Consider the following 12132-nt stretch of genomic DNA (forward strand, 5'->3'; position numbering starts at 1 on the left):
TGCATGTGCTCTCTTCTCCGCTGGCTCAAACAATGAATGCCAGTTCTGTCGAGGCGTTTTAGGTGTGTTGCGCATTAGTTACACAACATAGTAAATCACCCGTTTCTAAAATCACAGTGACAGCGTGGAGCGTTTGTAACGTCCCCCTCCCGACTCATTTCAGCTCGGACTTACTGTGCATTTAGCAACTCCATTCCACTCCACCACCATACACGCCCCCTTGGACAGGGACACACTTTATAAGCAACTTGCTCGACATAAATACATGTTGAAAATATTGACTTTATTGCTAAAACGTGTAACCATAACATGTACACTGATATGTTAACTTTTTATTTAATTTTTTTTTTGAAATATTCAAGTAGACATCTCCCATAATTTCTGGTATACTCTGCTATTTTCTTTGCTTATGTTCTATACTCACAATCGTTAAAATAATAAATAAACCGTACAGATTTGTTTTTTTTCTACAATATTCCAAAAGCTGAGTTCACGCCTTTATATATATATATATATATATATTTATCCTCAACTTTCAATTTAATTATTATTGATATTAATATCATACAAAAACTCTAGGCAGCGTTGCAGTGAAATAACAGTCAGCATCAATGTTCAGTTGAAAAAAAGTGAACTTCTTGGAGAAGTTGTGTATGCGTTCCATCTTACATTTTTCATAAAAAATTAAAGCTCTTCTTTCTGAGGAACACGTCTCAGGGATGAAATAAAATATGGTCCTGTTCATTCAAAAAAATAGCTGCATCTTTCTTAAATATGTACAATGTTGGCATTTTCATTAAAATGCTATATAAAAAAATAGATTCGCTATGGTGCCCACCTCTGTTCAGAGTTTACAGTGCAATAGAAACCGTATATTTCCAATCCACTTCCCAACCCTTCTACTTCCATTGAAACTCAGCAAGAGCACTTACACTCTGAGATGATTGGGTATTGCACCGGTATCCACGTACAATATTTCTGTCTTAAAAACCCTTGACAATACCACCGGAGAAAAGTCTTGGTGATTGACTTGACAGGTTTGCAAAACATCCCCTCGGGGAAGGAACAAGATCGCTCATTGAAGCAGTTTCCCTCCTTGATGTAGCGTGGCCAGAACCTCAAGCCCAAATCCTTCCAGGTATACACCACCGGACAGTGCGTATACGTCCACAACCACTGCAGAAATTTCCTGCGGGCTTTCTTGCCCAATTTTACCCGCTTCCCGTAGGGGGACTCTGAGATATCCAGTTTTTTAATCTCGTTTGGCATGGGTCCTTGCAGTTTCATCTGGGTGTCTTGTACGGAGAGATTCACCAGCATGGGCGAGCTGATGGACATAAAGTTGGGATCAAAGTTGCTGCCAAGCTTTTTCCGCAGAGTCCTCTCGGCCAAGTCCTGTTCCCGGGGGTCGTATTCCGGGTCGGGGTCCTCCTTGAGGACTGGCACGGGAAGATGCTCGCTGGGCGAGGGGCGCAGGCGTAGATAATGTTGCGAATCTCCAAGGTGAATGGATACCAGTACATAAACTAGTAGCGTCTTTGCGAAGGCCATATTTATATTGATTGCCTAAAGGCTCTTCTGGTGTATTAGCCTAAATATTTATTGATTTTCACTGCTACTATGCTCTTTGAAATGAGTAGCCTGGGGGCTTCACAAATAGTTGAAGTAGAGGCACGAGCAAGATGATACTTTTAATAGATCACGTCGGGTTTAAATGACATTGAGTGGAGTTTCTTTTTTAGGGATCCTTAGCAATATGCCTCTTACGTTTGCTTGCTGATGCAATCTTGTCGAACGCAAAGGGTGTCTCTTCTTTGTAAAAAAAATAAATAAGTAAAAATGTAGGCTCAACCAAAACAGCACAAAACAAAATGGAAAAACTAAACATTCACTTTGGGTTTATGGTGGTTGTCATGGTTACGCCAGGGACACTCAAAGCAACGGCAAGTTGTCTAGACTGGATGACAGTGGCTGAGGCGAGAGTCACATGGAATGAAGTTTTTATAAAGATCCGCTTTCTCAGAGACAAAATAGATCCAGAGCGCCCCGAGAGAGAGGGGTGCACAAAAGAGTAGGCTACTTCACCAAGTTTTACATTTCACTGTTCCGGCAATGACGGTTGTCTTGGCCAATGATATTTTTACGCATGACTTTTATAAACGTGGCTTCTTTCAACTTTGCTTGGCGCGCTCAGGTTTGAGAAAGTCCAAACGCGAGCGCAGAATCCATGGAGTGAGAGGTGTCCTGTGACTTCAGTGCGATATCCCAACCTTCTGCTTGGAGTCTTAGGACCTCACTGAAATTGTCCATGCGTATTCAGATGTCTTCTCTTTGGCAAAACGCACCACTGTAGTCTCCCACACCTATGCAAGCTGAACCATTTCTCGGTCCTGTTGAAAAGGTCTATCCAAACCAAAATGCAGATGTACCTCTAAAAAACAAAATTATACTCCTCCGGGACGCAGTTTTTCTTGCGTACAAAAAGTAACAAAAAAAGTCACATCTTAATATAAACTGACTCGAATAAAATGCATATCAAACGCAAATGGTGACGAGCCAGTTTAAGTTCACTGCAATTTGATGTTTCTTTTCACCTCGATGACATTGGTGATTTCTCTACGGATATCAAAAAGAGCCACCGCCGTTGCATGGTTGAATCAATCCGAGTTCTGCCTTCTTTTGCACGGTCAGTGTTTGCGCTAATTCCTGGGGGAGAATCTTTACTCCTTTGAAAGCTGGTACAGTTCTCCTTACTTACTCGCTCCTACTTTAGGAGGTCTGAGACTTGGCGCTGAGCGTCTCTTTGCTTAGGCACACTGTGTGTGAGTGTGCCTGTTGCGAGCGGTGCTCAATCCCAAGTTAAATATCCCCCATCCGACAGTACAAAGTGTCAACGGGTCCTGCCCACCACTGCCACTTTCCCTATGATTGACAGCACCCCTCGGCCCCCTCTCCTCGCAGAACGCGAAAAATATCGGCCACAATCAGACTATCCACAGGGTCCTAAAGAAACTAATTTATCATCGAGAGACACAATATATCCTAAACCGTGATGTAGCCACATCTTTTGCTTTCTCCCCCAAATAAAATAGTAATAAGCAGTCTCCTCACATTGCAATCTGCATGTCTCTCGTCATATTTCGGGAACTTGTGCGCAATGACTATCTTGCTGCAACGCTCTCGAATTAACATGTTCAATACGCTGTCAATATTTAATTGAAGTACCGAAGTGTTTCCCCGTTGATAACATTCCCGGGAGAAGGGTGGGAAACGTTTAGTAGCATGTATGAGGGGTTCTAACTGAAAACGAGCGTCACATTCCACCTTTGTTCACGAGGACCTCTGTCCGCACACAGGAATTCGCTGTTTGAACTTTGTGGTCACAAAATAAGCGCGCAATTAAAGCTTTAAATGGTCATGGATAGCCTTACTAAACGTAACATTTTATCATGCTGACTAACCGCAGTGATTAGAGTATCATGGATGCTTGAGCCTCAAAGGTTGGTTTCAGTTGAATATATGTAGCTGTCAATAATGCTGTGGTTGATATGGAGAAACTGATTTAATTTGTAGGCCTAATGACGCGTAATCAGGCCTTTATAAACGAATGTTGATGCCACTGACATTATCTTACTATCAACACAGTCACTTGTCATTAATACCTAATTAGCAGTTATTAGATGCACTTTATGCTTGGTCAATCAAATGTAACATATTTTGGAATAGTGTTCAATACTTCATCTTTTGACGCATACACTCATAATACAATATTTTTGGGTTGTGGCTATTTGATAAGTATCATTTGTATTGTCTTTTGTCATTTCCAAACTTAGATTGTTGTAACTATGCTCGGTACACAGTGGATAGACAGACTGATTTGTGTTTGGGATAGGGTACTTGCTCTTATAGTGGTCACTAGGGGGCGTCGATCCAGCGTGCAGGAATCCCAGGATTGTTTGCCTTACCCATGCATTCTTATCAATCAATCACATATGTCATTACAATGTGATAACAAGTCTTTGTTTACTGACTTCCATCTTTGTAGCATCTTCTCCATCTAAAGAAAATTGGTTAGAGAATTTGATTAAAAGCATACTTTGATTCATGTTTTTTTGTTGTTGTGCCAATTAACCCTAATTATCTTATCAACGATAGTCTCTGTGTTAGAGGTATGGATATACATTGAGGTAAAGCATGGAGCTTCTAAGAAAATAACACTTTTTTTATTCTAAACTAAGATTAAAGAAGAAAAATTATATTTGAAATGATGTTATTATTAAGAGTGTTATGGGGAGTTGTGTAAGAACTCACAGCAGTATAATTTATCCTCTAGCGCTAAACCCTGTAACCTCTCTAGTCATCATGCAGTAGCTGTCTAGCTGGCTAATGACTAGGAACCAGTTAGCAGTAGGGGACCTGGGCTGACCTGGGCTGGCTACTGTAGACCCTGCTATTGTCCAGCGGCAGCCCCCCCTGACAGGGAGCAGGGAGTCCAGGGGAGGACAGGCGAGCCCAGTGAACACCGCTTCCCATCTTCTCATCTTCCCATCCCCTTTATGCCGGCCAGACCAGCGCCAAGCCCTTCGGCTAATTACCTAGGATAAAGAGAGGACCGGAGAGGACTGGGGGGACTGGTGGGGGGGGGGGGGGGGGGGGGCAGTCAGGAGAGGGAAAGGAGGAGGGTTGTAGTGGGGGATTGGGGAGAGGCAGGAGGAGGGAGGAGGGCGGCAGCAAGCAACAGGGGGACACGGTGGTAGCAGTTTGCTGTGGAATGGCTAATTAAATGATGTGATAAAGGGCCGGGCTCGCTTTAACGAAGCCCTCCAAGCCTGACATGGGGGGGGTTGAGTGTGCGAGAGAGGCGTGGGGGGCACACACAGAGGGAGGGGTGGAGGGGTGTGGTCAGTGCTGAAAATTGGCCTTGTATAACAAGGAGACTTAGCTCTTTGGTTTTGGCAGCGATTTTTCACGCTTCCTTAGGCCTCAATAGTGCGCACGGCAAGAGTGCATTAGGGGGTCGGCCCCAGCACAGATTGAGAGCCCCCTTCCCCTTGGCTGCGAGCGCAGGGCCCCCTGCTCCATACAAACAGGCTGCTTCCCAAGGAAGGCCCACTGGGAGCTTAACCAGCACAGGCACCACCAAGGGCAGCCCCAGCCAGACTGGCTGACTAGGGTCCTAGGGTCCTCGGGGAACTGCTAGAATGGTACAGAAGACAGAGGGGGTAGGAGACAGAGGGGGAAAATAAAGGAGAGGAGAGAAAGGGACAGGGAAAAGGGGGGCATCACTACTTTACTAAGACAAAGAGCATCACCAGGGGTAGCTGTGTTGACAAAGTTTTCTATTTTTACTTCCCAATCTTTTCAGTTGCCCCGAGGGACTAGAGAGAAAGGCTATTTTAGATTGTACAGAGAATTGAGGAATTTGGCTTGCCTGTTGGAAATACTCTTCAGCACCTAACATTGTAGCTAGTACTCCCCCCTACACACACATACCCACACACATACACACCTCTTCATCCTCCTCCTCATTCCAAAACAACAGAGGGGTTTGAAAGACACAATACATTTCCCCACTGTCCTCTGTCAATATTACACCCCTCTACAGCCCCTACCACCACCCCTCACATCCTACCCCTCACTCTTGCTCCTCCAGCTCAATAACCCTAACTTGAAGCAGATGGGTCGGGAAGCATGACAAAAATCTGTGTCCCGTTAACAGGATACTTTTGAAGCTTTCTCTTTTTATTCTTTATGAAGTTTTTTTTTGCAAAACTAGTAAACAGCATCAAAGTAAAAAGCAATCCGCCTGATGACAACAAAAAATAAATCATAAATTGCTGCTAAGCCCTTTATGAAATTGGTCCCCCTCGTTATTAATAAGGCCTGCTCTCCGTCAACGAAAAACCTAGGTTAAAATATGACTTTAAATCATGTAAAATACTTGATCTGCTTGATTGAGTAAGCCTGCCTGACCAATAAAATAGCTCCAGAACTCTAAAGCCCACCCAACTGGCACTCCAGACAGGGTGGAGTAAAAGCTCAACGTATTTGAAAGATTTAAAGTGGTATTTGAACCAAGTTCTGGTCGATGGCAATCTGAAGTCAATCTGAAGTCAATCTGAACGTCGGACAAGTTCCCGGTTTCTATATGACATTCCAGTCGGGATGAGGAAGCACAGCGCTTTATCACATGCTATGATTAATCGTGATAGTATCGCGACTGGCTTGATGCGCTTGTGATGTGACTGCTGGAGTTGACTTTGAACTAGGCCTCTAAGGGATTCTTGAGGACTCTTTGCACTCATGCGACTAAAAGTCGAAACATCCTAGCTAATGCTCACACATGCTTGTGTTTATATTTATACTCATATTATATTTATACTCATATTTATATGTGTACTCATATATGTGTACTCATATTTAGGCACTTATAGTCAGAGTCACACCCACGCTCACGTATACAAGAATACACACACACACACACACACACACACACACACACACACACACACACACACACACACACACACACACACACACACACACACACACACACACACACACACACACACACACACACACACACACACACACACACACCCACTGAATGGAGAAAGTGGTGGGGTGTGAGAGGTCATCCTCTGTGGTCATGATGACCCTGGACATCCTTAGACAACGGCTCCCTGGAGAAGCAGGGTCTTAGTGGTGGATCTACACACTCTCTGTGACTGTCTGTCCATCTGTCCAGTGTGCACACTGAGTCCTCGCCCTGACAGACACGGACAATGTTCTTGGAAAGGAGGGAGGGTGACGGGAGGGTTCCTAAGGGCTCCCTGTACTCTGAGTTGTGAAGCAACGGATTGGAGTGTGGTTGCTGGGTGGTGGAGGGGGGATAGTTTCTGTAAACCATTCCCTTTTTTTTTGCTCTGAATCGCCACCATTCTTCCGTAATCATCCAGACAACTTTTAATTGGGGAAGTCGAGTGACCTCATTGCATTCCAGCATGATTACCCTTATTCATGTCTCTGAAAATTAAAATAAAAGAGAACGAATCCCAACAGCCTCAACAGTCTTAGCCCTTCCCCTTTGCTTTTTCTGTTTTTTAAAATTTGATGCGTGCCCCAGCCTGTTTCGGGAACGAGCGATAGAAGCACCCCGTCGTCTTTCTATTCTCTCCCTCTCTTTTTTTTTTTTTTCACCCATCGGAGAAGGAGTGATGAGGGTGGAATTCAAGTGATCGCTGCCTTCCGGAAAACAACAGGAAAGAACGGCGCATTCCGACCGAACGCCAGGAGGGCGTTCTCCCTGGTCTTCCCTACGGCGCGGTGACATCATTGGCGGCCTGCCCAATTCCCACCTCTCACAATAGGGTCGCTGTTACTTTCTCCACGGTGGCACCTCAGCCAAGAGAGAGAAAAAACCCGTCCAGCAGTGTTGAGACCTGCAGCCCTGCTCGTGCTTCACTACAATCTAACCACGCTCAGTGTTTCTGCTCCTCACTCTACTGGGTGTGTGGGAAGTCATAAAGCCTTCATTAGGCTGTCGTAGGGCTGTCCTAGACATGACTTTACAGGTGTCATGAGAACATTTACCAAGAATAATATGTCACATAATGCAGAGTTTATTGGAGGATAGTTAAACAGCTGAAATGTGTCATCGAGTTGGTGCATTTCAGTTTCAGCGTCGTTTAACAGACTGAAATGTCATTCCTAATCATGAAACTTGCTTAATTTCTTTCACAGTTTCATATTCAATATTTCACTGACACAACTAAGGTGAATGTCTCCGCAGCAGTGCCAGTACCGGACTAGAACCATAGCCCTTCTAGTAAGGAACAGATTCCCCTAACCTAACCACTAAGTCATTGTGTTGCCCCCAATACAAAACCACCTGCCCACAACCACACACTGACGGATGACCACAACAGATGTTCCCTCTGTTTTTGCTCCCCCGTAGCATATGTGTGCCGTTGAGTTTCCATGTCTAACTGGGTCGTCCCATAGTCACTCATCATCGCTGAAGCACACTGGGGTAATTCTGAGCCCGAATGGCTCAAACTACCCAAACAACCCAAACCCTGGGCTGTGCATGTCGACAAACAGTCAATGTTGGCTCACCGTGCCCTTTGCCCCCTGGTATGTTTGGAGAACATGCGGGAGGGTGAGAGGGTGATGGTCGCCAAAGACACCAGGAGGGATGAAAAGGCTTTGAGAAATGTCTCGCTGGGGTGCGAGTGCGAACGTTCCCCCCGCCTCGGGAAGCCTGTCTGCTTGGGAGGGGGGCAGCAGACCGGCAACGGTGTGTGTATATGTGTGTGTGTATGTATGTGTGTATGTGTCGAAGGGGGGTGAGAGAGGGGGGGGGGGGGGGTGATTGGATAGAGGATGTACCAACTGTTGACTTGCACTGGTTTGCTAATCGAGAGCTACAAGCCCCTGGAGCCATGAGTAAATACCAGCGTCTGCCTCGCTCTGTCAGACTGGGGAAAGAGAGAGAGTGATGGAAAGAGAAAGAAAAATGGAGAGAGAGAGAGAAAGAGAGAGAGAGAGAGAGAGAGAGAGAGAGAGGGGGGAGTGTATAGAGTAGGAAGACAAAGGAATATGAAGAGGGATATGGTATATGTGTAATTAGACCACAGATATTATGGAAGAGTTGGAAAGAATTGGAGCGAGAGTGAGAAGGAAAGAAAGAAAGAAAGAAAGAGAAGGCGAGCAGGGAGACTTTGAGCCCACGTCTGTTAGGTGCCTCCTAAGAAGAGGTCGGTGCATGAGTCAGGAGCAGGAGAGCAAGTCCCAGTGGCACAGTCGTTTATTTGAAAGTCCCAGCACAACAACAACAGGTGGGGAAACACACCCAACGGAGTCGCCACACACAGGGAAGTAACGTCCCACATGGAGGAGAAACCTCTACTCCTAATTACAGTCCAAACGGCACAACGACCGTGAGAAAAAAAAACACGCACCTCTAACAAAGCAAACAACAGCAAATAATCCCTCACATAGAATTAGCAGGCAGCGGAGGTTAATAATCCCGCCGAAATTAACTAATAGGACACAGGTGTAAACAAAACAGACAGACACAAACGAAAAGGAAAAATGGATCGGTGGCAGCTAGTAGGCCGGCGACGACGACCGCCTAGCACCGCCCGAACAGGGAGAGGAGCCACCTTCGGTGGAAGTCGTGACGACGTCACTCAGCTCTAAATCGAGGATTGGGACAGACAGACAGACAGACAGACAGACAGACAGACAGACAGGCAGGCAGGCAGGCAGGCAGGCAGGCAGGCAGGCAGGCAGGCAGGCAGGCAGACAGACAGACAGACAGACAGACAGACAGACAGACAGACAGACAGACAGACAGACAGACAGACAGACAGACAGACAGACAGACAGACAGACAGACAGACAGACAGACAGACAGACTACTACCTATAGAGTAGAAGACACTAGCAGCCAGAGACAGCAAGCAACGGGCAGCAACGGCAGACAGCAGAAGACAACAGACAGCAGTAATCAAGGGCAGTCGAGAGGACAAGACCAACACTAACAAACATGGCCAATAACCCCAAACCAGACAAGCAAAGCAGAGACTGTGAAGTCTAGTCACACTTCAATAACCCTCACAAGGAGCAGACAGCCAGGAGAAAGAGAGCCCCAGTCAGTCAAACCATGTTGATCAACAAGGGGCTATTGGTTACAGTGATCTTGGTTGTGTTACCGAAAGAGTAACGTTGTTAACTTGATATAGCCTTGGATTTTGGTGGCAGGGGTTACCTCGGGTAACCTAGCGAACAGTCTCCATTCACATACAGTATATCATAGAGAGAAGGGGTTCACTTTTGAGAAGAAAGTCAACAAGTTAATCTTACCATTCCCCAATGCATTTTTTTTTATAGGTCAGTCCCGATAACATAAACGTTTATTAGTTTATGACAGAACAGTGGGAATATCAAAGTTAGGGAGATACGGTGCCGTGAAAGTATTTTTCCACTTTTCCGATTTTTTAAATTTTTGCATGTGTTTGATACTGCATGTTATCAGATCTTCAACCAAAAGCTAATATTTGAGAAAAAGCAAATAAGAAAACAAATGGATACTTATTTTATTTATTGAATTAACAAAGTTATGCAACACCCAATTCCCCTGTGTGAAAAAGTAATTCCCCTTACACTCAATAACTGGTTGTGTCACCTTTAGCTGCAATGACAGCAACCAAATGCTTCCTGTAGTTGTTGATCAGTCTCTCACATTGCAGTGGAGTAATTTTGGCCCATATCATCCATGCAGAACTGCGTTAACTCAGCAACATTTGTGGGTTTTCAAGCATGAACTGCTCATTTCAAGTCCTGTCACAACATCTCAATTGGGATTAGGTCTGGACTTTGACAAAACCATTCCAAAACTTCAACTGTGTTGCTTTTTATCCATTGTCATGTAGACTTGATCGTGTGTTTTGGATCGTTTTCTTAGCTGCATGACCCAGCTGCGCTTTAGCTTCAGCTCACAAATGGATGGCCTGACATTCTCCTGTAGAATTCGCTGATACATTGCAGCATTCATGGTTCCTTCTATTAACCCTCCTATTATGTTGCGGGTCAATTTGACTCATTTCCACTTTTGAGTTGTCTAAAATACTAGTTAACCTCTCTTTTTCTCCATGAAATTAAATGACTTTTCCTCATTTAGGGTTATGAGCCTAACTTCAAAATGTGGACACACTGATGTGTTGTGTAATGTCTGTGTGGATTTTGTATACAAACATGATGTTGTGGGTCATTTTGACCCGAAGGATTTAATGTGCCCAGGTCTAAAATAAACATGAGTCTTTGATGTATTTCGTTTTGACTGGTTCTGGTTGCACCATTATAATTATTTTTGGGTGAAAAGGAGCTTTCCCAAGCGTCTCCTTCTCAGTGCGAGAGCAGCAGATCTCTGACACAGACATGCAAAAATGAGCTCCGAACAGAAAATGCTTGTCTGTGAGGACGGAAATATGCTTCACAAATAGTTCTTAAAAATATAATTTTTGAAATCAAAAGTTCTTGTATTTCTTCCTTCTGAAAGGTCTGAAGACAAAATAACGTTTTGGTTGTAAAAACTTGATTCTTTGAACGTCTTGAGTGTGTTGAAACTGTGCGGGTCAATCTGACCCATAACACAATGGACATCAGAAAAGCACCAGGGTTAAGGCATAGTTGTCCAGGTCCTGAGGCAGCAAAGCATCCCCAGACCATCACACTACCACCACCATGCTTGACTGTTGGTATGAGGTTCTTGCTGTGGAATGCAGTGTTTGGTTTTCGCCAGACATAATGGGACCCATGTCGTCCAAAAAGTAGACTCAAGTTTGCCAAAAATCACCTAGAAGCACCTGGATGATCACCAAGACTCTTGGACAGATGTAAAGTGTACGGTTTTGGACAACGTCGGTCCTATTATGCCTGGCGAAAACCAGATATTAGGTTTTGGACAACGTGGGTCCTATTATGCCTGGCGAAAACCAGATATTAGGTTTTGGACAACGTCGGTCCTATTATGCCTGGTGAAAGCCACATATTAGGTTTTGACAACGTGGGTCCTATTGTGCCTGGCGAAAACCAGATATTAGGTTTTGGACAACATGGGTCCTATTATGCCTGGCGAAAACCAGATATTAGGTTTTGATTGAACATTTGATAACATTCAGTATGAAACATTTTTCAAAAAGAAAGAAAATCAGAAAGGGGGCAAATACTTTTCACAACACTGTACATTGCTGTTATATTACTGTCTTTCACTGTGTGTGTTACACAACAACATCAGAAGTGACCAGTGAAATGACCACACAGCCGTGCACAGTACTAAACCAGACAAGTGACAGAGAAAGAACCAGAGAACCCTTCAAAAGAGAGGACAGAGAGACCGTCTGGTTCCAGTGTATGTGTATGTGTGTGTGTGTGTGTGCTGTAATTACACCCAGGTCACAGGCGAGGAGCCCAGTTTAAGTATCGTCACTCTGTCTCTGGCATGCGGTGACCTTCCCTCTCCTCTCGCTCCTCTGTCTCCGTGTCTCTCTCTCACTGAGACACCGTGCCCGGCCCGTCCTGCTCACACACAGGTGTTAACAGGAAAGCTGTCTCTGCTCTCTCTCGC

General features: G+C 44.8%; 1 protein-coding gene across 1 annotated transcript; it reads right to left on the reverse strand.

Moving 5' to 3' along the window:
• Window positions 1-264: 264 nt before the first annotated feature.
• LOC139541978 (noggin-2-like) lies at window positions 265-2901 on the reverse strand. Its single transcript, XM_071346926.1, has one exon. It carries the CDS (start codon window positions 1549-1551, stop codon window positions 916-918), a length of 636 nt encoding a protein of 211 aa, XP_071203027.1. The 5' UTR covers window positions 1552-2901; the 3' UTR covers window positions 265-915.
• Window positions 2902-12132: the final 9231 nt, after the last annotated feature.

The sequence above is a fragment of the Salvelinus alpinus genome, chromosome 17 (genome assembly GCF_045679555.1).
Source record: "Salvelinus alpinus chromosome 17, SLU_Salpinus.1, whole genome shotgun sequence".
Taxonomy (NCBI): Eukaryota; Metazoa; Chordata; class Actinopteri; order Salmoniformes; family Salmonidae; genus Salvelinus; species Salvelinus alpinus.

What these genes read in the sequence shown, in the direction of transcription:
- LOC139541978 (XM_071346926.1), bottom strand. Translation starts at nt 1,551, where the DNA reads ATGGCCTTCGCAAAGACGCTACTAGTTTATGTACTGGTATCCATTCAC.